The 25,263-nt window shown below is 40.2% G+C and overlaps 1 protein-coding gene across 2 annotated transcripts in view; it reads left to right on the top strand.

Moving 5' to 3' along the window:
• Positions 1-25,263, top strand: part of HS3ST5 (heparan sulfate-glucosamine 3-sulfotransferase 5) — a 276,665-nt gene that overhangs the window by 248,288 nt on the left and 3,114 nt on the right. For both annotated transcript variants that reach the window (XM_082404879.1, XM_082404878.1), the window contains exon 4: positions 22,140-22,278. In XM_082404879.1, the coding sequence (XP_082261005.1) occupies positions 22,172-22,278 (107 nt within the window). In that variant the 5' untranslated portion in view covers positions 22,140-22,171. The remainder of the gene's footprint in view (positions 1-22,139; positions 22,279-25,263) is intronic.

A 25,263-nucleotide genomic window follows, 5' to 3' on the forward strand; every position in this document is an offset into this window, starting at 1 on the left:
GCACTTTTTTCAGTCTACCCATCACACCCAAAAGGGAAGCGGGGGCGATGGGAGGAGCAGGGCGGTAACATAAAGGGATAGTAGACATTTACTCAAGCTTCCTAAAGCTAAGAGGGTGGCATACCCACAATGATATGCGTGGCCAACAGGCTTTCCAGTAATATTTGATGTTCTAAATTTTGTTTTCATTAGTTGGTTCAAGATAAGAGCAGAGAGGAAGAAAAGAGGGGAGGGAGAGAACTTTGGGGACATTCATTTACAGCTTCAGAAAAATTCCCCTTGCTAAAATAAGAGGTGGGAAAAATATTGCTGGCATTTTACATACAATTAGTTACAAAGTATGCTAATAAACCAGATTGTCAAATTGTGTCAGTCCCATCTAAATAACAAGCAAATTGCCTTATGCAGATGGAAAATGTGTGAGATGAATAGATCTCCTGTGTAAACTACCTCAACTAAGATTTATGAATTTTGTTCTACTTATCTATCCTATTTAAAATCATATCCTGCATTCTTTTCAACTTCTTAAAAAAAAAAAATCATTAAGCCTAAACCTCATTTCAAAATCTTCAAGCTTTCATAAGTCCCCTAATCTTTAGCAGGGGGTGGGGGGAATCCACCTGTACAGAGTTCCCAAGAAAATGTCAATTGCTGTCTCTTCATCACTGGAGTTTCAGAAATGGAGCAAGAGTACACCCCATATGAAGTTTTGGGGAGCCATTTAGCAATGGTTCTAGTTGTTGTTATATTGGATAAAACTATTGGAAAAAGAAAAGCTGTTTTCTTTCCACACATACTAAACCCCAAAAATTGTGTTTTGAAGAGAATATTCTGAAAAATAAGAAATTAGCTGGTGATTTTTTTTTTTTTTTTTCAGCCAGGGTGGTCTTTATTGCCTTTCCCTTGGGCTAAGCCAACACGAAGTCCTTCTGGAGACTCAAGCCCCACAGCAGGAATGGGAGGCGAGAGGGGCTGGGCCAACCGGAAGCCCTGCTCCGATGTCTGGGTCAGGGAGAAATGGCCCTTGTACCTTGGTCCTCTTGAGGCTTGAAGGGCCTGCTTGGCCATGACCACGGAGCTGAGGGGAAGCCTGTGCTGACTGGAGAAATCTCAGGCTCACAGGGTCCAGTAGGCGTAGATAAGGGTCAGAAGGAGGAAGATGGCCCCAGACAGCAGCATGTTCTTCCGGTTCTCCTGCCAAAGCAACTGTGCTCCTTCTCAGAGTTGTAGGCTTTGTTCATCAGCCTGCTTTTCTCCTTCTCCAGAGACCTCCTGGCCTCTGAGCTCAGCTCTGCCCCATGAGGTTGACCGATGGCTTTCTTCTGTCCAGTGGCCACAGATAATACCTCTTGCCCCAGCTATAATGAATGTGTACTCTTATTCACAGTGATAATGGGAAATAATGGAGGGAGCAAGTATAGTATTTGGAAATAATATAGAAGATACATCCAGCTCTGACCCTTCTTAGCTGTATGATGTTTGACCAGTTCTTAGTTCACTTCCCTGAGTATCACATTTCTAAGTGGAAGTGCTCACAATACCTAGTAACTTTGCTTTGAGGATTTTATGATGTAATATATGTGGGAGAAATGCTCTGTAAAATATCAAGCAACAGATAAGTGTACAGAAGGGACCAGAACAAGAAAGAATGGGGGAATCAATGAAATCCATCACTGCTATTTTGAAAGTTACTGAAAGCACATACTCTTCTGCCCAGATAAAGGGCAGCAAGATAAATAAACCCTAACCAACTTGGAGGGGGTCACCTGAACAGGAGGGGAAGTGTAATTTACTCTTGTATAACCACATATGCCTAGATGCCATTGCCAGAAAAACTGTTGAATGAATAATGCCAAAGTTGGCTAATAAGAATATTTTAAACATTGCTTCCCAACTTTCCTTCCCCTTTCTACATGGCAGAGTGAAAATCTTACTACTCTGCGAACCAGGAGATATGTCGTCTAGTTTCAGTTCCCTAGGTGTGCATTGCATTGTTATTCATTCATTCATTCATTGGACCAATGTTTATTGACCTCTAAGTGTCAGGTCCTGTACTGAGCACAAAAGATACAGCAGTATACTTCGCACATCCCTAGCAGGGATCACTCAAATTCTCCATCTAGAACTCCTGCATCTGTAAGAAGGGGGAAACGGGCATGAGGGTCTCTCCAGTCCCTTTCAGTTCTAATGTCTTTTTTTTCCTCTCTGCAGATTTTCATCCTATACTCTCCTCCAAAGACTCAGGGAGTCTTCATGCTGATCTTTCCTATTCATTAAGTTACAAAATAATATTTATGAATATGTATATAGAGACATTACAATGTCTATAATGTATACACATATGCACATATATAACTTATTTCCTAAATAGCATTCCTCCATTCATTTATGCATCACACCTTGAGAGTCTTTGAGGGGAGTCACTTCGCTATTTGTGGTGGCATGTGCAGATATATTAAACAGTCCTTATCCTCTAAGCACTTTGTAATAGAAGAGACAAAAGATATTCACAAATAATTACATGTCAGAATCCTTTCTTTAGAAAAAAAAAAAAAATCCTTTCACTTGATCGGATCAGAAAAGATTTCTTGTAGGCAGTGGTGCTAAAATGAGCCTGGAAGAAGGGATAGGATTTTGAAGCAAAGTGGAAGAAGAGGTCATACAAGAAATAGTTTGGGCAGAGGAAAAGACTAAGAACAGGATATCTGAAAAAGTACTGACCATATGGACATTTCATGTGTGAGGCATGAAAGATGAGGCTGTTAAAGGAGATTGAGGTCAAGAGTGAATCACGATGCCAAGTGCAGGTGCTGGGACTTTATGCCTTTGGCTAGCACTGGCTATAGCATATAATGCAAGCCATATACATAATTTTAAGACTTAAGTGGCCTCATTTAAAAAGGTAAAAAGAAACAAGTGAATTAATTTTAGTGATATATTTTCTTTTACCCAGTGTGGGCAATGTATCATTTCATTTCAACATATAGTCAATATAATCAATAGAAAACATTTTAATGAAATATTTTACATTCTTTTTTTCATACTATGTCTTTCAAATCTGTGGGTATTTAACACTTGCAGCAATGTGCTAATGGCTAGTGACCAGTGACTACAGTATTAGACAAAGCAACTCTAGGCTATGGACAGACATTGCTGGGTTTTGAGGTAGAGAGTGGTTCAGTAAAAACAATTTTTAGACAGCTGAATGATGTTTTAGTATGTAGACATGTATCAGATTGTGAGGATATTATGGTCACAGGGAGGATATTATGGACACAAGACAGGGAGATGATGTTGTGGAAATAACCTGGCTTTGAAATAATTGAAGATGGATTGTGGTGGTTGACTCATGTATTATAGAAGTTTGGGAGAAATGCCAAGTCTGCACAATCCAATTGAAGGAGAAAGTAATGAGCAGTATGCCAATTCACATAGTTAAAGGAAAAGGAGAAAAATTTGTTGCATCACCTGATTATCTTGCTTATCTCACTAGATTGGAACCTCAGTTCCACAAACATCTACTAATGAACTGTGCCAGGCTTTGGGGAGTTTATAAATATATATATGTATGTATATGTATATAAATGTTTATAAATGTATATATATGAACATTTGTTATTAATGTAACTTAACAACATCATGGGCAAAGCAGGCATTTACACAACAGATAGCAAAACCTGACTTTGAACACTTTGGAAACACAGAAGCGGGAATATACAGTTCTGCCTGGAAGAATCTAGAAAAGGTTCTTGGGAGAAGTGAGCTCAGAGCTGAATATTTAAGAATAAGGACAATTTCTACAAGTGGACATAAAGAAAGGACATCATGAGTAGAAGGAAAGGCATGAAGGAAATTAGCAAAGTATCTGGCATGTTTTGGAAACTAAATATTTGCCAAATTTAGGGTCTGTATGGACATATATGAAAGGAAGCTGGAAAGGTGATTAAGGAGAAATCGGGGTGAGGGAATGTCAACAGCTAGTTAAATGAACAGTGTTCCACTTTGCTGCAGAGGCCTGGAGCGTCATCAGGGAAAGAAGCCCACTTCCAGAGGTGGGCGTTGGGGAACATAGCTTTAGCTTGAGAAAAAGATGCAGAGGGGTCGGCTTCCGAGAGAGTAATATGAAGACAGTAGTTTGTACATTATAACTCGGAGTACTGACTTAGTGTCGGATATAATGATCTGCCTTTTCACTGAAAAGTATCTGACATTTCACTAAATTGACCTTTTCTTGCCAATAGCAAACTCAATTGCATCATCCTCTCTGTTCAGAGTTTGAGCATAGAGCTGGCATTGCCAGGGGTACAATGTATCTCTTGAAGGCAAGCCTTCCCTGTTTGGTACTCAGTATTCTAAGAGAAGAAAGAAATCACTACTGCTTTTTTGTTTTCTTTAAGCTACAGATGATGGGGAAATATGTCTGTATTGGTCTTCTAATGCTGCATAACAAATGACTTGCCAGCATTGCAACTTAATACCGATTTATTAACTCACAGTTCTGTAGGTCAGAAGTCCAGGTGGGCTCAACAGGATTCTCTCTGGAGAATCTCACAAGGCTGAAATCAAGCCATCAGTTTGACTGGGCTCTTATCTAGAGAGTCTGGGGAAGGATCTACTTCCAAGTTCATTCGTGGTTGACAGAATCTAGTTCCTTGTGGTTGTAGGAATGAGGTCCCTGTGTTCTTTCTGGTTGCTGGCCCGAGGTTGCTCTCACTTCCCAGAAGTTGCTCTCCAAGTCCTTGTACCTTAAGCTCTCAACAGCACATCAAATCCTTCTCTTGCTTGGAATCTCTCTAACCATCCCTTTTGCTACCAGCTGGAGAAAAACTCCCTGCTTTTAAAGAGCTCCTCTGATCAGATTAGGCCCGCCTGGGTGATCTCCTTATTTTTAGGTCAACTGTTTAGCAACCTTAATTACAATCTGCAAAATCATTTTGCTCTATAAGATAACATAATCACAGGAGGAACACCAGGGGCAAAGGTCATGGAGGAAATGAAGAATTCTTCCCCACCTACTGTGCCCTTACTATATCATATCAGAATACATTTCAAATGGAACCATTTCATTTTTTCCTTGTAAATTGAAATAAGCCCCTTTACAAGATGAAACAAAGACACAAAATTTCTTTGTCTATAAAAGGACAAATTTCGTCCTTGCTGTGTGACTGATTAAACAGATGGGCAAGAAATTTATATGAGTCTCAGGGGAAAGGAATAAAAGAGACTTTCATTTCTGGCAGTGTGGTCAAATAAGTACCCTGTATCGCACTCACTATTGAAATGACTAAAATGTATGGTGAAGTAACTAAACTATATGTCCATCTCTATAAGTATATAACTATATCTATGAGGCTACTTGAAAGGAGGGAATCAGTGGAGCCCAAAAATGAAATAAAATGAGGAATGATTAGTCAGTAAGTTCCCAAGAGAATATTACTCCGAGAATTTCTACCAAACCCTAGAATCCTTTAGCTTGCACTTTGATGGTTATGTGGGCTTAGCTTTGAGAAAAAGCAGGGGAACTGGTCAGTGCAAGGAATCTAATAAGAGACACTCATAAAAATAGTATTCTAGAAGACTATACTGTTATTGTAAGAATGAATTAGAAATAAACCTTAATATTCCACAAGGAAATCAATTTTGGCACAGAGTGAGAAGACAAAATTCCCTGAGGATTCGTAATCACAAATTGGTCCTCCCTTGAGTTTGGCGTTCTAATTCATGCTACAGATGTGGTCCAAAAAACCTCAAGCATTATCCCAGAGGATCATGCCCTCAGGCAACTGGCAGAAACAAATCTGTAACTCCTTTGAAAGACCCAACTTAAACCCAGGCTTCCTGCTAAATGGGAAGGAAATCTAAAACAGAGTGGATATATGTTCACGTATAACTGGTTCACTTTGCTGTACAGCAGAAACTAACACAACATTGTAAATCAACTCTACTCCAATAAAAAAAAAGTCATGTTTTTTACAACATGATCATCTTAATACTCAGTTTGCGTTTGAATCAGATAGTGGCTGTTTGTAGTAGAAGACATACAAGAATATGTATTGCATTATTCCTAATAATGGAGAAAACTTGAAAGCAAACTTAGGTGTCTGACAGTTGCATGTGTACTGCATATATTTTTAATTGACTTATTAAACTGATTTTATTTAAAAAAAAAAAAAAAAAAAAAAAAACAGGCTTCCTGGGTTAAATAAAGTTCCTTAGAAAATGAACAACCCAGAATGAAGAATCACGGAACAAACAAGGAAATAAGACACTATGAGTAAAACAAAAAACCTCAACAGCCTCAGATAATGGAATTTTGGATGATATTGATAAATGCAGATAAATCTAAATAAGCAATGTTTTGTAAAACAGTAATAACAAAAATAATGCCTAACCTAGGAGGTGTTGCAGAATCACACTAGAATGAATATCCTGACCCGAAATGTACATAGTAGCTGGGAGAAAGTGATTGGAGTTAACGTGTTAAATTTGTAATTGGCATAATGATTGTTATTCTCGGGAATTATTTAACTAACTGGTTTATGTCCTCTTTTTCTACCCTTGGTGAAAGTATTGTCATCCTTCTCATCCTATCAGGATATATTTCTGGGAAGAACTGATGATCCAACCAGAGAGAGACAGAAAGGATATTAACACTTGTTAATTACTTTATACCGCTTTCTTTTCTTCCAAGCGCTATACTTTGACAAAAATCACTTTAGCACTCTTTCAAAACGTATAGCACCCAAGGATTAGATTTGCACTGATGAATGAGTATCTAGTCCTGGTACTAAAATTAATGCCAAATCTTCATAGAAAGAGGATGAATTTTCCCACAAATACTGACGGTCAATACAGCTAGATTCTATTTTGAACTCTGCCAGTCATTAGCTAAGTGGACCTAGGACTGTACCTGGACCAGGCATTGGCTTCCTCATTTAGAGAATAGAGAATAAAATAGTTATTGTCTCTCATATCTTTGCTGTTAAACTCCAATAAAACAATGTTTAAACTAGAGCTTTAAAAACTGCAAAGTGCTACACAAATAGATAGTAGCTTTATGAAAACTGTGTTTTTATGATGACTAAGTAGATAATAGGAAATCTTTCTCTAAAGTTTTTAGGTTGTTCTGATACAAATTCACTTAAATTTTATGTTAAATGTGTTGAATTTTCTGAGTCCAACTTTGAGATTTGAACATGGTGCATTCACATTTCTGTGCAATCAGTCTGCTAATGGTTTAATTCTTCACTTTAATGTTAAAATCAGCATCATCTTCAGATTATAAAAGAAATATATAGCTTAGTGTTATAGAGGTTAAAGGGGAGGGAAAAGTCGCTGCAGAGGATAATGAAAACTACAATGAAATAAAAGTTAATGATAAAAGTACCACCATACTTTTAATCTATTTTTGGCATTAAGGTATTTTTTTATATACATCATTTCTTTGATCCTCACCAAAAACAAAATTTGTGAGACAGGAAATTAGATTTAAAAGTTGACTTCCTATCTGGTAGTTAATACTATACTTGATTTTAAAATAAATATACTCAACTATTACTGAGTATGACAAGCTGAACTGATATTACTATAAAATTTACCAGCTATACAAGGGAGAGGGAAGAGCTTATCCAGTTAACTTGAGCTCTTTAACTGCATGAGCCTACATTACTGGCATGATCTGTTTGGACCACGTATCTTAACTTAATTACCTGTATAATTGTCATCTCTCCAACTCACACTGTTCTATGTAAACACAAGATTAGAGAAGGAGAGATTCTGCTTCTGAACTTATCAGCAGGACAGATTTACTAAACTCCAGTAACTATTTAATGAAGTGAAAAGAAACTTTAGGAGGGAAAAAACATACCCTTCTTCTACAAACATTAGTTACATATACCAATGAGATACTGAGATGAAGACTAATTGGGATTTCATGCCAAAATAAAATTCAGTTCCCATCTCTTTCCTTAAGACATCATTCTAGTAAATGAGACCCTGAAACAGAAACAGAATTAACTGGTTCCTTTTAAGTTTAGTAATTACAAATGCAAAATGAGTATCCTCCTGCAGAGAGCCAGAGGACTACTCAAGCTAACACAATAATGGTAGCTGTGATAAATTATGTATGCACAATATCAGAAGCTGAATGGAGGAAAGAAATGGAGAACCCATTTGAAAATTTGGAATTTGCTCAAAGCTGCTCCTGCAGTAACTCCCAGGAGGATAAGCCCTCAGCCCGGAGCCGTAATAAACTCCACAGTTCTATATAATTTACCAACTTTTTTCTTTTCATTTCTAACATTGACCCTTCATGGTTAACTGAAGAAACAAAGAACTAAATAGCTTCCTTAGCCATTTGATGGAGCAATTATGAGCATCCTGACGGATACATTTTCTGCTTAATCTGCTAACAAGTGGTGTCCATTTTCCTCTTAATCTACACCCGTCTCTTCACATTCGACCTGACACATGCAGAACACCACTTCCCATGCCCTTGTTCTTGTACCCCTCTTCATTTGTTTCTTTCTCCTTACAGCTCTCTTATGTGATCATAAGAAGAAAAGAGAATTCTTTGTGACACTTTTCCTCAGCTGCCTTTGGTTAATTTTTTCAGAACGCGATTCCTATGGGCTCCCTGACGGCCGGGCAGATTGAAAGCTCATCAGTAGACTCTTTCTTAAGTGTCGGTGTCTTTTCAAAGAAATTTCATGTCTTTGAACGAGAGAATTGCTTTTCACAGTGATAGGCAGTGGAATGTGAGGCAGCCATCTTGAAAGAGTTCAAGACTATTTACACCTGGGGGCTAATAAGCACTTAACAATTGAGATTCACCTCAGGCACTAATTTCCCCCCCACTGCAATTGTCTCTACTTCCTTACACATTAATCTCTCCTTATAAGAACACTCATTTAGTGCTAATCTGATGGAATTCCTTAGTGTAAGAGAAGTTTAGACCCAGAAGGGATTGTTAAACTCATCCCTTCCAAACCCTTTGTTTCTTGGGAGGAAAAATCAGAAGACCAGGGAGGGTAAATGATTTACCCAAAGTCACGGATTAGGGGAGTAACATAGTTTGAGCTTCCTGTTTTGTTTTACTTTAAAGGGAGCAGAGAGGTGGGAGACAGTTTTCTGCCATATAATAGGAGCAGATTCTGCAGTCCTTGGGTCTCTGCGTTTTCTTTTTTTTTTTAAAGGCATACTCTTTTTTTTTTTAAATTAATTTATTTATTTAATTTATTTTTGGCTGTGTTGGGTCTTCGTTTCTGTGCGCGGGCTTTCTCTAGTTGCGGCAAGCGGGGGCCACTCTTCATCGCGGTGCGCGGGCCTCTCACTGTCGCGGCCTCTCTTGTTGCGGAGCACAGGCTCCAGACGTGCAGGCTCAGTAGTTGTGGCTCACGGGCCTAGTTGCTCCGTGGCATGTGGGATCTTCCCAGACCAGGGCTCGAACCCGTGTCCCCTGCATTGGCAGGCGGATTCTCAACCACTGCGCCACCAGGGAAGCCCATGTGTTTTCTTATTTGCATGATAGGGATGCTGATACTGCCCTCTTCACCTCAGAGGATTTCCCCCCACAGATCTATGGTAGGGGATCCCCTCTGCTGGAGAGAGAGAGTGTGTGTGTGTGTGTGACCACATTATCCTTGCGTGGCCCATGCTCTTGTAGGGATATTGTAGTTAGGACTGTAAGGCTTTGTGGATAGCTACCATGCTTCTGAAAACAGACACCATTCCCAGGGTTGGGTACCCAAGGAAGAGATGGGCCTCAGGGAAGACCACAGAACTTAGAGGGAGAAATGAAGGGGAGTGGAATCCCAGTGCTGTAAGAAGCTATGCAGGACTGTGTTCCTACGTGATGGGGTTAAGACAGCACCTCTCTTAAAGCCAAGCGTCTGGAAAAAGGAGGCACCGCTGTGAAGGCCCACAGCCTATACACAAGTAATCCATTCTCTGAAGGCTGGAGGGCCTGGCAGCAGGACTGTACACATAATTTGTGGGACCCACTACAAAATGAAAATGGGCTCCTTGTTCAGAAATTATTAAGAATTTCAAGGCAGTGACAGCAGAGCCTTAAACCAAGCATTCGGCCCTTCTGAACACAGAGCCCCATGCAAATACACAGGTCACGTGGCCAACAGCTAGCCCTGTCAGGCAGCAAGTTGTTCCCTTGGCAAATTCTGGTCTAAACATCCCCAACGAAGTCTTCACTTGCAGGGGGTTTTGAAAAGAGGAGTCTTTTAAAGGAAGACTAGTGCCTTTTGGAGAGTGGTCTGACTGTGGATACTTGGGTAGGAGGCAAGGACCCTCCACAGGGGAAGTGGATCTTAGGGCCAGGAGATGAGACTCTGAGGTCCAGCAGACCCCGCCCTTGTGAGGAGTCTTCCTTCTCTGCCAGTCTAAGAGGATCTGGGCTCTGTGTTTAAGGGAAGATGCAGTTTCCTTACACTTTTAACAAGAGTTGACCTTGAATGCTGGAAGACGAAGAGAGTAATGAGGCAGGATCTGTGTCCCTTGTTGCCCACATCATTCCCAGCGTCTGCAGTAAACATGGCAGCACTCAGTAAACATTTGTTGATGAATGGTAACATAGGCAGTTATCTTGAGAACAGAATTTGGTGGAGCCCTTCTGGCCCTGAAAGGAAGATCTGAGATTCCGAAAAAAGAGGTGTCTACGGTAATAAAAAGAGGAATGCTTTGAAGCACATTAATAATTCTGCAATTTAAGAAAATGTTAGCCTGCCCAAGAAGGAGACTTTTAGAATCATTTTGCATACAAACTAATTATAAATTATTTTACAGATTTATTAACTACTCAAAAGATTTTTCTAAGACATGTAGCTGTACTTTTCTTTTGCTATCAATGCTAAGAATAACAGCACTGCATTCTTTCTCTTTAAGTTCTGTTATTTAAAGAACATAGTGGCGGGATGCAGGGAGAATCTGGAAGCAGGCACAGAAAGCTGAGGACAAGGACCTAGAAAGGTGAAAATAGAAAGAAAGGGATTACAAGGGCCTCAGAAGTGAATATAGTCTCTTTTGAATTATGGTTTTCTCAGTAGTGGGATTGCTGGGTCATATGGTAGTTCTATTTTTAGTTTTTTAAGGAACCTCCATACTGTTCTCCATAGTGGCTGTATCAATTTACACTCCCATCAACAGTGCAAGACGGTTCCCTTTTCTCCACACCCTTTTCAGCATATATTGTTTGTAGATTTTTTTGATGATGGCCATTCTGACTGGTGTGAGGTGATACCTCACTGTGGTTTTGATTTGCATTTCTCTAATGATTAGTGATGTTGAGCATCTTTTCATGTGCCTCTTGGCCACCTGTATGTCTTCTTTGGAGAAATGTCTATTTAGGTCTTCCACCCATTTTTTAATTGGGTTGTTTGTTTTTTTGATATTGAGCTCCATGAGCTGTTTGTATATTTTGGAGATTAATCCTTTGTCCATTGCTTCATTTGCAAATATTTTCTCACACATGCACCCCAGTGTTCATTGCAGCTCTATTTACCATAGCCAGGACATGGAAGCAACCTAAGTGTCCATCGACAGACGAATGGATAAAGAAGATGTGGTACATATATACAGTGGAATATTACTCAGCCATAAAAAGGAACGAAATTGGGTCATTTGTAGAGATGTGAATGGACCTAGAGTCTGTCATACAGGGTGAAGTAAGCCAGAAAGAGAAAAACAAATATCGTATATTAATGCATATATGTGGAATCTAGAAAAATGGTACAGATGAACCTATTTGAAGGGCAGGAATAGAGACGTAGATGTAGAGAACGGACATGTGGACACAGAGGGGCAAGGGGAGGGTGGGATGAACTGGGAGATTAGGTTTGACATAGATACACTACCATGTGTAAAATAGATAGCTAGTGGGAACCTGCAGTACAGCACAAGGAGCTTAGCTTGGTGCTCTGTGATGACCTAGATGGGTGGGATGGGGGGGAGGGGGACGTCCAAGAGGGAGGGGATATGTGTATACATATAGCTGATTCACTTTGTTATAAAGCAGAAACTAGCACAACATTGTAAAGCAATTATACTCCAATTAAAAAAAAAAAGAAATGAATATAGTCTCTTTAGAAAGGGAGGAGAATGGAGGAGGAGGCTAAAGAGGGAAGAGGAGGTGACAGACAGGTACACTGTCCTTTTCCCTGATGGCACTTGGCAGCACACTACACACTCGGTGGGCACTCAGGAAAGATGTGATTAATGAATCCATAAAAGAAAAAATGGATGGGACATGGTTAGTAGTGTGCTGGTAAATACTTCACAACCTGCTCTTGGGGAAGGGGGATGTTTTGTAGTGTTTCTCAATATCAGTTGTATAAATCCTCCCTCCGTGGCCAATTTTAAACCACCCACATGAATTCACTAAGTGTGGAATTAGGAAGAGAGGCACAATATTATCTCCACTGTACAACACAATAGACCTAACTTTAGGAGCATAGATAATAGTAAAATGTAGTATGATAATTAGGAAATAATGAGTTTTCAATATTTATTGCCTTTGTTTTTTAATTTCTTTAATTGTGAATGTCTGTAATGTAGTTCTTAATCATGGCTTTAAGAACTAGCTTGCAAAGTACGAGCCACCTCCAGCCCTCCAATGGATGGGCGTCATCAGATGCTGCCATTATTCACATTGTATAGAAAGAGCTTTTCCCATTTTTCTTTCTTGAAAAGAATTGAGAAAAGCAAATAGGAGACAGTACAAGAAATCTCCTGAGAATATTTTCTCCTCAGCCACTTTTCCAAAGGTTTTTTTTTTTTTGATACCTAACTCATCAGAATTTACAAGTTGACTGTCTCAGAGAAGATGAGTGATATATCTATTTCTACCAATAAACTCTATAACATTTTCAACGTTCAAAGAACGTAGTAGGGAGGCAGAGTTGCACAATATAAAAAGCCTGAAACTAGCAGTTAGCAACCCCAGGTTTAATAGTCTGAGGCTTTGAGCAGGTCATTTCACTTTCCTAGGCCCCAAGAATGCCCACTGCCCCACTTATATCACAGGACTTTGTGGGGATCAGGTGCGGGTCTTCTAACATGCTGAAATGTTGATAATCTGCTACTTATTCTGAAATGGTTTAGTAAAAATAATATATATTTATATAGAGAAAGATAAAGCAAAGGTGTCAAAATTTAACAATCGGTAAATCTAGATGAAGGATATGTAATCATTCAAATTTTTCAAAATAAAAAGGTGGGGAGGGACTTCCCTGGCGGTCCAGTGATTGAGACTTCGCCTTCCAATGCAGGGGGTGTGGGTACAATCCCTGTTCAGGGAGCTAAGATCCCACATGTCTCCCAGCCAAAAAAAAGAACCATAAAACAGAAGCAATATTGTAACAAATTCAATAAAGACTTTAAAAAAATGGTCCACATCAAAAAAAAAAAATCTTTAAAAAAGAAAAAGGGTGGGGAAATGAGGTTATATATTAATGAGGTTATTATACACATATGGTACTCTGTAAACCTGCAAATTACTAAACAAAGATAAAGTACTTTTACCTGCTTAAAGAGATGTGGTATCCAGATACCATAGCTATTAGGATAGTCAAAGTTCATTTCATCTAGCTGATTCAATTATTCAGCAATTATTTACTGAGTATCTGAGACCCTAAATGCTGATGATACAATAATGAGCACGGCGCAGTCCATAATCTCATGGAAGTTACATTCTAGTTAGAGGGACACACAGTACACAGGCAATTACAATTTGGTTTCAATAGAATTAAATGATGCTGTGCTGGCACATAGAAGGAACATGTAAGACAACCTCGTGTAGTCGAGAAAGACTTTCCCAAGGAGCCTAAAATCTAAAAGATAGGAATTAATCCAAGCCTGGAGAGAAGTCAGCATTAGTAGATGTGGCTAATGTTTATTGAGTATTACTATGTGTCAAACAGTGTTCTAATTACTTTACATGCTCATTTCCTACTCACAGAAGTTCTTTGGGACAGGCTATTAGTATCCTACTGGGACACCATCTATTGGTGCCCCAGACCTATAGATGAGGCACAAAGTTATTGTTCTTAGGCTCTGGAAACTTTATGTATCAATAGAAAGGCCCTGATGCAAAACTGACCATGACCTATTCAAAAGAACTGCAAGTTGTTCTATCTACTGAAGTTTGTACATGAACGTGCTGGGGGAGGGATGGTGGTAATGAGGAATTGCGGTGGAAAGAAGTAAAAGACCTTTTAAAACCCTGTGGATAATAGGGTCCCATTAAGGAGTATTAAGCCTGAAGGCAACAGGATCAAATTTCTGTTTGGAAAGACCACTCTGTCATCAGTGTGGAGAATAAACTGAGGCAAAAACAAAACTAACAGTGGGGAGGCCAGTTAGGAGCCCATAAAATCTGAGGGAAAGAGAGTGTGGCCTGAACCAAGGCAGTCACAAATGACAGTGCAGAGAAGTAGGTAGAGTCTAATAGTACTTTGGAGAGAGAATTTTATTGGCGGGGTGGAGCCAAGGATGATTGGATTCCAGGGTTTCTGGGTTGGGCAACCCCGTCAACAGATGGGGAGCCATTCACTGAGATACTGAGGAGAAGAGCTGGGGGGAGGTAAGATGAGACGGGGTGATAATGAAAAGGCAATAAACGGATTTAACCAAGATCTTACAGAGATCAGGACAGAAGAATCTGAATCAAGTGGCAGTCAAAACCAATGTTATTTTGATCCTCTACCAAAAAATCTTTCAAAAAGAGAGTCAGTTCTTGAATTATGGGGAAAACAAGTGGGGTTCCCATGATTCTGGTTGGTTTTAATCATAAACAGTATAGTGAATATGAAAAATACATTACAAACTATCAAGACATTACCTTTCATTATTATTTTCATTATCATTATTATCATTACTTATTAATATTTTCCCTTCCTTTTATTAGGTTCAAACCACCCAAATAGCCCTTTTTATTTACCCCTCCATAAAAATGTTTCCCTCTTTTACTCTTTCTTTTCACCTCCTCATCTTCTACTTCAAGGTTCAATGGAAGGAAATTTGAGGAGAGTTGAAGTGGTTCTGTCTGCTCGCATCAGTCAATAAACAAGTATTTATTAACGGTCTCCCAGTGGTGATCATTTCTAAATGTATAGAAATATCAAATCACTATGTTATGCATTAGGAACGACATAGTGTTGTAGGCCAATTGTACTTCAAAAAACAAATACACAAACTCATAGAAAAAGAGATCAGATTATGGTTACCAGAAGCAGGGGTTGGGTGTAGTGGGTGGGAATTGTATGAAGGTAGTCAAAAGGTACAAACTTCTAGTTATAAATAAGTACTAGGGGTGTAATGTACAACATGATAAATATCATTAATGCTGTTCTATATTATATATAAAAGTTGTTAAGAGTTCTCATAACAAGGAAAAAGATTTCTTTTTCTTTTACTTTGTATCTGTGTGAGATGATGGATGTCCGCTAAACTCGCTGTGATAATCATTTCATGATGTATGTAAGTGAAATCATTATGCTGTACACCTTAAACTTATACCGTGCTCTATGTCAATTACATCTCAATAAAACTGAAAGAAAAATTTAATCAAAAAAAAAAAAAAAAAAAAGCACCTCTCAGGTGAGCATCCAAAGCTCAGGGAGTGACATTGCAATCAAGGAGTCATGTTCTTTGGGGTCAGATAATTCTGAATTTAAATCCTCCTGCATTTACCAGCCACATGCCCTTGGGTAAATAATCTATTCATCTCTCTGCTCTTCAGTTTCCATCAGAAAAAAAAATAAAACAGATAATACCTCACAGGTCTGTTGTATTATGTGAGATAATAAATGTGAAAGAAAGTAACAGAGAGACTGGGGCTCAGTAAATGTGATTCCTGTCCACCCCATAAGGCTGTTGCCCAGGATAAATGAGCTAATACTCAATAGACTGTTGTGATTTCCTTGGAATAATTCTGCTATATAAGTTCAGTTGTTTTTAATGAACTTTGCTGATGTTGTTTCTCTTATCGTTTTTACTGGTACCAGGGGCTTGCAGCAACCGTGTCTACAAGCCTTTGAAGAGCACTTGAACATATCTTTATTATTATTATTTTTGAATTCCCTTATTTCTTTGTGTCAGCTTGGGAATCATTTCTTTCTTTGCTTAGTGCTGCTTTGGAGAAACAGCCAGATGTCTCTACAATTTGTCGTTTCTGGCCACATACTCTGTTATTTAGATACTCGGCTTTGTTCAGCTAAGATGCCGTGTCTATTAAAGCTTTCATAGCCTGGAGAAACTATAATTGTGCTGTTCTTGGCACGCAAAATGAAAGAGACTGGGAGATTAAAAACTGGAGATAAAGGAGGGCTTAAATGTCACTGTAGGTCTTTCACTTTTTTTTAATACAAAGAAATAATAAATTTTTTAAACCTTTAATTTTACATAAATTGCCTATTACCAGTATGACTGCTCTGATGAAAGATTATTAAACTATCCATTAAAGCTGGCATAGCTAAAGGGAAGGGACTTTGGGGTTGGAGAAGCAGTTAACCTTCTCCCCAATTTAATAGCATTGTCTGTAAGGGTTAGATGGTATGGCTTCTCTGTGACTTGTACTCCTAGACCAAGACCTGCAACTCCCAGCTTTTAAGACTCCATTGTGGCAGATGCTTGAGCACTTCGTTATGTCATAGAAAACCGAAGAGGCATCTTGAATGTTAAATTTGCCAAGTACGTTTGGTTTTCCTTTTTTTTAAATAAATTTATTTATTTTTGGCTGCATTGGGTCTTCGTTGCTGCACGCAGGCTTTCTCTAGTTGTGGCAAGAGGGGGCTACTCTTCGTTGTGGTGCGCGGGCTTCTCATTGCAGTGGCTTCTCTTGTTGCAGAGCACAGGCTCTTGGCGCACGGGCTTCACTAGTTGTGGCACGTGGGCTCAGTTGCTCCGCGGTATGCAGGATCTTCCTGGACCAGGGCTCGAACCTGTGTCCCCTGCATTGGCAGGCGGATTCTTAACCACTGTGCCACCAGGGAAGTCCACCTTTGGTTTTCCTTGAGCAAGGTTTATTCTGTGGCTGCTCTAATACTATCTCTTAGCACATGATCTGAGTGATTACAAAGCAGAATGAGATTTCACTTCCTGTGTCCTAGAGAGCCTCATTAGAAACTGCAACCTTGGCCCCCCTCACTTCTCAAAAATTCCAAGAGATTTTGACTTAAGTGTTAACTTTTTGTTTGTTTGTAATTGTGCCATCTTGCTTTGAACAGCAATTATAGTGTGTGTTAGCATTTTAATGTTTAACAGGAATTTCCATTGAAAGTTATTTATATAAAAGTGGACTTAGTGTTTTGCAATCCAGTTGCACTATTAATGAGAACTGCATTTATTTTATTCTTTTCTTGTTAAAGTATTACCCTCCCGAAGATACTAATTCTGCTTCATTTTTGTGAAGTGCCCAAATGTAAAGTTCTATCCCTCAGTATCTTACTCAAGGCTCCTGTCATAACACCCCTGCGAGACAGACATTATTATCTTCATTTTACAGGTGAAGATACCAAAACTCAGAAACTTTCAGTTACAAAACTAAACAAAAATGTGACTCAAGGGCTTTGACTCCCAATCCAATGGTCTTTGTACTTCACCCTGTACAACTTGTTCATATTAGTTGAGGTCTCAAATAAATATAAAAATCTTAGTTTTCCTCAGTGTCACAGTGGGCATAAAGATGCTTTGGAGGGCATAATGGACCTTCCATAAGTGGACGAGGCAGTGTAAAGAACTAGGCCAGCCCTGCAAACAAAAGGCTGGAGAAATCAGGACTCCCAAAGAGAGAAAACCCCAGTGGGTGTATTTAAGTCATCTCAGACATAAAGAAGCTGAGCCGGCAGCAGCAACTTATCCCGCAGAGGAAAACCTTCATGGTGATAATGGGGCTCATCGCAAAGGAAGAGTCTGTGGGTGGAGCATTGGAGTCTTGGAGACTGAGCGACATTCAGTGGCAGTAGAAGAAGTAATGACCCCATATTCAGCCAGGTTTAATAATCTAATGTTTACCAGATGATATGTGCGTTGCGATAGAGAACTGGAGAACTTTGCCATGATACTCTCCTAAATCTTGGGCTACTTCCCCAGCAGCCTTCACATCCTTAGTCGCTTTTTTCGTCTCTTTCCTGCCTGCTCACTCAAGCAGAGTTCAGCTGTGAGATGCCTTCATAGCTTCACGCACCCCATGCAGGTAAATGTCTCCCAAGTTTTATCCCTAAACCCAGCTCTGACCCTTTGGTCCCATAATTATCTACACAAGGGACCTGACCCATTACTACCTACCAATGGGAAGAGTGTTGGGATTTTTTTTCCCCCCAGATTCCACCTCCACCAGGACCACCCTCCCCAGGAAGATATCAGTGGAATCTGGGAGTATTAAAGGGGGAGACATAGGAAAGACATTCCAGGCCAGTGAGGAAACTGGCAAGAGCATAGAGATGAGGGCGCAGGGGTATGCGGAGCCATGAAGAGGCCGACCTGACAGGCATGGGGCTGGTGTTGGTGAGTAATAAGAGGGAGGAAGCCAACTGCCCACGCTGGGACCTCAGAAGGAAGGGCCTGGGCTGGCAAGGGGAAGAGATTGGACTTGATCTACTGAACAACTGAAAACAGATGAGCGACAAAATAAGTTGTGTTAGGAAGGTTAATCAGACTGTCTGGACCATAGGAAATGAACACAGAGACACACCCAAATGTTAAGAAACAAGGGAGGCATTAAGTGCCTGGACAGGACAAGGAGAGACGAAATTAAGGAGAGTTTACTGACCGTGGTGACCAAAGAGAAAAAAGATAATAGAAGACGATTTGGAGTTTTGTGTGTCATTCCCTCCACTGTAAAAATACAGACACAAGATTAATACAGACCTGTTGAGTTGGAATCTCTGAGTGGCGGGGGGGGGGGGGGGGGCAGGTGTGTGTTTTCTAAAGACTCTGCAAGTTCAACGTGGGGAACCACCAGCCTATGGCGCAAAGCAGACAGATTCCAGGCAGACTGCCTTTCAGTTAGTTTTCTCGGATTTCTCAGTCAGCGGGCTTAGCCCATTGCTAGGAGGTGTGATGGAACACGCAGAAGGCAGCAGCTAACGCTAACGCAACACTTCTGAACACTGGACTCCTAACTGTGGTTCTAACTACAAGAACAAGAATTCAGGAGAGGAGGGGGTGGACCATGGACTAGGGCATCAGCTGGAGAGCCCTTCCTAGAGGGCCTGGGACATGGCCCAGACCTTGAAGAATGGCTGAGCTGTAGCTGCAGACCGACAGGTGGATCAGGGAGCTGGTGAAAGCAGACTAAGCATCATGCGGTATAGTTTTGGATGGGGAGCGTGGGTGCTACATTTAGGTAGCAGAGGAGGCCAGGTGACCCCCAGCCTCCCTCCAAGTTGCTCCTCTGTATGAGGCCGGTGACCCTCATTGAGGCCACGGGCAAGCACATTTTTACCTTTGCTTTTCCCATCTCTCCCATTTGTAGCTGGCCCTCTTCAACCACGTCCTAGCTTTTACTCTCTCATACTGTTTGTGAGCACACGTTAAATTCATTTACACTAAGATATAATGACACATAATCCCTTATGTTAGCCTGGCGTATTAATAAGCCTTTGTGTAGTGATATCACTTGTAGAACACTTACTTCATTCTCGTTATAGCCCTATGGAGTGGGGAAGTTAGAGATTGTCCCCATTTTATAGAGAAGGAAAAAAGGTTCAGAGAATCTAAACAGCCACTGCAAGATCACTAAGGGGAGAATTTCAATAGGGGACTTGAACACAGGTTTCTTTCTGCCACCCTGTTCCACATCTTGCTGCAGTATTTACGTTTCAACAGGGATCAGAGCCCTGTGCTGAAGGTAGATGGCTCTGAGGACTTCAGACATCGACCCAGAGATAGGAGAAGACTGATTCTTTCAGTGAAGCCCTGAGTCATGCTACATAAGTTACTGCCTTTGCCTCCACATTACCTGCAAGTTGTGTGATCACAGGCAAGTTAGAGAAAATTGTCTGAGCTTCACTTTACCTGTTTTTGAAATGGAAATAACTGTATCTGCCTAGTAGGATTTTTCTGACAATTTCCTGAAATACCACCTGGATAATGTCCTTGTCACGCAGTCGGTCTCAACAAACCTCCTTTTCTCTCCCCCTTTTCTTCCCCATTTTATCTACACACAAGGCAGACCGTGCTAAGCTAGAACCCCAGCCTCACCCACTCCCTACAAAGACCTTTCTTATTGCCTCTACTTTGCTTTTGCTCTTAGCCCTTTCTCTTCTCCCCTAAATCCCTGTGTCCAACCACACCAACCTTCCTTCGCTTCTCAAACTAGCCAAGCTTTTTCCCTGCGCAGTGCTTTTGCGCACACTGGTTAGTCTGGCTGAAACCCGCCTTGCCCTCCTCCAGCCCTCCTCGGTCCTTGTGCTCCAGGCGTAAGCCCAAATGTCACTTCTTCAAGAAGGACGGAAGTAGCTTCCTCCTGGATTCTTTCTCACTGCATCCTGTGCTTTTCCTCTGTTATTACAATTTGTAGGTGCATGTGAATCCTACATTTACCGGTTTAGTTTCTGTCTTCTCCACGAGACTATAGCCTCCCATGTTGGCCACTATCTCTGGGGCACCCGGTACAGAATCTAAAACCTAAGTCACTTTCCATAAATATTTGTGGGCTGTGTGTTGGGTGACTGCTGCTCTTCTCTCTCCCTTTCGGGATGACCTCCTACAGCCTCCTCAACAAATCATATACTACATGCCACCAAACAGCATTCCCATCGAGCCCACATACCTGACCATCTCCATTTTCTTTTCCCAACATTTATTCATACATTATCATGAATGAGGTGGTGTTCTCTGATTGTTTCATGATTCCCTAATCACATCATCAGTTTTCCAAGGGCTAAAACTCTTTAGGGATCTTTTTTGGGATCCCCCATAGACCTTGTAGAATAGCTGGAAATGCTATCAGTGCTCAGTATTTCCTGATGAATGAATGAACCAACCCATCAATCCTAGTATAATCCTTTTTTGTACAGAGAAAATCTTCACTTAGCAAATAGGGAGAGACTATTGCATCAAAACAATCTCTACCCACGACCCATTGCTGTTGTCCCTCTTCTGGGGGACAGAAGAGGGACAACAGCAAATTTACCATTTTGACTTTTAATATGAAGCAAACAATCTTATCTTGAAAGGGGGATTGGATTTATATTTAATAAGAGAGACTGAATCGGAAGCTTGCATTTTTTCCCAAAATTTAATAACAGCACTAGCAAAGCCTTACACTCCTCAGCTGGCCTTATTTCAGGTATAAGAGTACAAAGCTTCCGGGTAAGCTTCTGTCTTGATGTTAGAGTGAGGCGCATAACACCAACCCTGTTTAAATTCATTGAGAGCCAGGAGGGGGTCGCATAGCAGGGCATCTAGTCTGAGCATGTTTTCAGAATCAGTCAGTCCAATCCAGGCCTGGGCAGAGGAGACGAAGGGAAACATCAGGTTACTGAGCGCCACTGTCCCCAAACATTTGAGATCCTGATAGTTACCACCGATAACCTCAGTAAGTAAAGACATAGCTTTTGATCTTACCCCCTTCCTCCATTCACAACTAGAACAAAACGAAACAAAAAACATATCAGTAAAGCGTGTCATTGTTATGCCCCAAATACTAACTTACTGAAGGGGGATTTCAATGGCTACATTCCTCCTATCATACTGAAGTAGAACCTTTAGTTTACTGGTTGCCCTGCTGCTAAACCTCAGGTTGCTCAGTTGCTCATTTTATCAGTATTCTTTGAACGATTAACAACAAAAACATATATATATTTACATATATATATATGCATTTATGTATGCATTTAAAATTATATATGCATTTTAGTGTACTTTGACAGTTGCCCAGCAAGTTCTGTCCGGTTAGTGTCTTCTCTCTGGTTTAGTATTTGATCTTATAACACAGAGCAGGAAAACGTAGGTAAGTTTTGCTAAATAGCTGTCGTCCATGAACGTTGTCAAGGCTGGTATGGCGTCTGTTCTTTGTGTGACATCACTTTATCCCCTGTATTCCCACCCCTGCTTGGCTTTGAGACAATCAACAGAGCCAGTAAGAGATGACTGCTGATGAGTCCCCTTCTATCCCCATCTCTCAGGCTGCAGAAGTCCTGAAGGTTGATGGAGGGCCATGCTATTCAAACAGCAGGCATGGCTGAGACAGAAGCTCCTGGTGCTGGGAAGCCTTGCCGTTGGCAGTCTCCTGTATCTAGTCGCCAGAGTTGGGAGCTTGGATAGGTAGGTGATTAAACACATACTTATGCCTGTGTGACTTTAAATGTCTCTCGATTTAAACTTCCTTAGGACATAATTTTAAATCTATCCATTTGTTTTCCTCCTTCAAGATTCCCAAGAAGCATGTTTTTCTGCAGTATTGATTTTGATTTATTGAGCCTTTAAAAGAAAGAGATCCAAGTTGCCCAAACCAAGGTGTTCATCGAGATCCATTTGTATTCTGTGTGTGCTGTTTGCTTTCAGAGAAGGGATAAAGCCATGTACAGTAAAAATGTCATTTGCTATAGCTCTGTGTGCATCTGGTTGTTGACCTCTAGCCGTAGCAAAATAGTGATAATGTATTTATGTATCTACATTTTGAAATTTATAAGTGGGCAATTAATGTGCTACCAAGAGAGTTAAAATTATGTATGAGCCTGTAAAGGAGCTCATCAGGTTTGGAATCCATTGCCCTGGAAAGATGGCTGCAGGCTTGGGGAGTTTTAACTATGTTAATTAGCTCTGGTTTCCAGGAGCTGAACATACCAGACAAGGAGTCTGTCGCTCAGAGTAATTGCCTGGAAAGCAATGGAAAATTCACAGAGAGGAAATTTACAGAGCTAGGGTTTGGCTCTAAATAAGCCAACAGTTGAGAGGTACTAGACCTGCAGAAGTCCAGCAATGTCAGCTGGCTTCAGATTGAATGCCACTGGACTGTCCCACATCCGGTATGATTGGAAAGGGTAGAGAAGTTAATTTCTGAAATTTGAAGCTTCCTTTTTTGCCCTTTAAAATTAATTCTTGCTGTTGAAAGACTGGTGTATGTTCCCCATGAATTCAATTCCCATTTTCTATAAAAGTGCAGCCACACATTAAAATAAAAATATCTTCCTTACAGTTTTTCTTTTCTAATCTATAGATCTTATCACAGAACTATTTAACAAATAATATAACAGTGGTCTTTGCTTTCCTTCAGCCAGTATTAATTTTGACTGATAAAATGAACCCCTTTGATGCTTTTCAATTCAAAATTCCTAAGTAAACTTCCTACTCACTATGGGAAACGGTATAACCCAGAGCTTATCACTGACTCCGAGTAGTTCCCTAAAGTAGTACTTGTTATTAGTGAGGAGCCTTGAGGTGGTACCATTGTCCTGTGTCCATCATGGAACTTTTATATCAAGTGCTTCCCAATACCTTTAGTTTGCTTCTAATCATTTGCTTTATTGAGTAATTGATCTAACAATCATTAATGTATTAGTTATTTAGTTGATAACTCTTTTCATTTTTAACCTGGTCTCTAGTCCCTAATGGGGTAGCTTTTATAGGGAATTGGATTGCTTGGGGGGCTTTCTCAAAACCTCTCACTTGAGAGTTCAAGCAGATTGTCTAAAATTGACACATGTTGACACAGACCTGTCCTTTAGAAACTGAAGACCCTGCTCTCTGGGTGGGAGGCTGAGCTCAATTACTTCTACTGTCCCTTCCAATCCTAAAATTTCATGTTTTTTAGTCTGGGGTCCATGCCTACTCTTTAAGGAGTGGAAATAATATGATATTTTTTCCTATCTTGAGTTAGGGAGTCCAAAAAGCAATTGCTCTGCAGGGAATGAGCTCCCATGGTAGAAGGTGAATAAAGGAAAGAAGGAAAATGACCTTTTCTAGAAGTAGAGAAATTCCTTTCGAGCTCAAACAGGGAAGACACTGTTTCAGCCTCTCTCAGCCTGAGTTGTGTGAGAGAATCAAGTCCTACAGGAAAGGATTTGATTGACTGTTTCCTCAGTTCTCCCAAGGACAGCATCATTCAAGGTGCCTGGGAGAGAAGTCCATCCATTCCATTCAATGGATGCCTTAAGGGATTAAGGTTTAATTCTCAACCAGAGCCCAGCAAGAGCTAAAAGATGAATTTGTGACAGCCCAATCAACGTCACAATTGAAAACATACTTTGACTATGTATGTGTTGCTCCTTATATATCTTCCATTTAGAGCTCTAACATATTAATCCTATTAACAAATTTATGAAAACAAAATTCATGTTTCTCTAAAATATTAACTGTGATTACCCCTGTTTTTTATAGTATGCCATATTTTTATGTTTTCCACAATGAGCATAAGTTGTTTTTAGAATCATAAAAAACCCACAAAAAAGGTAAAATGTGTTCATATATTTCCTTAAGCATTATGATAGATAGCTGTTTAAACATTGCATAGGCCAAGCCCCTTCCCCTCAGTTCTGCAAAATGCCTTGGCATGACCTTGAGGTTTTTCCCTTCTCCCTTTAATTGTAAACATTACAGAAGATAAGAAAGGTACAGTGGGGTCTCTTGGGAAAAGCAGGAGACAGCCTCATTGCCACAGAGAGGGGAACATAGACTCCAAATTATTAGGGCAACTAGAAGCTTCATTTGGAGGAATTGGTTTAACAGCCATTTTGACTAATATTATACCCTTTAACAAGAAAGCGAAAATACCTTCTCAGATAAACTTAAGAAAGTTATAATGAATTCAGTTCAATTGCAGACTATACCCAAAAGGAAATTCAATTTACTAACCATATAAATTGGCCACACCAAATTAAATAGTCACTCCAACCTAATATCACTGTGATTGTTACCACAACTTTCTCTCTGAAAAAAAGCAATGGTGCTTTTTCACTGCTTAGGGCAATGTTGAAATGGAAATCCTCCTTTCTGGGTCCATCCATTGCTTTGCTTCCTTCATGAGCTTGAGTCCCGGATTTAAATGGGCTTGACGATGAGGACCTGAGGTTTCTGACACTGCCAAGGTCTTGTTGATTTCTGGTCCCAGGTGTGGTAGGTGATATACGGCACTTGCTGTTGGCATTGGGTTTGCTCGTATATTCAGCAAAGTAAAAACATAAGCCTGACCTTTTTAGATAGAAAGAGAAAGAGAAGCAGAAGAAATATGTACTCTTCTAGCTGCCCCCAAGGCCAAAGCAGAAATTCTCATAGAATGAAAAGCTCAGCAAGTGCCAAGATTGGAATTTT

This window comes from Balaenoptera borealis (assembly GCF_965194805.1).
Source record: "Balaenoptera borealis genome assembly, chromosome: 9".
In the NCBI taxonomy this organism is placed as follows: domain Eukaryota; kingdom Metazoa; phylum Chordata; class Mammalia; order Artiodactyla; family Balaenopteridae; genus Balaenoptera; species Balaenoptera borealis.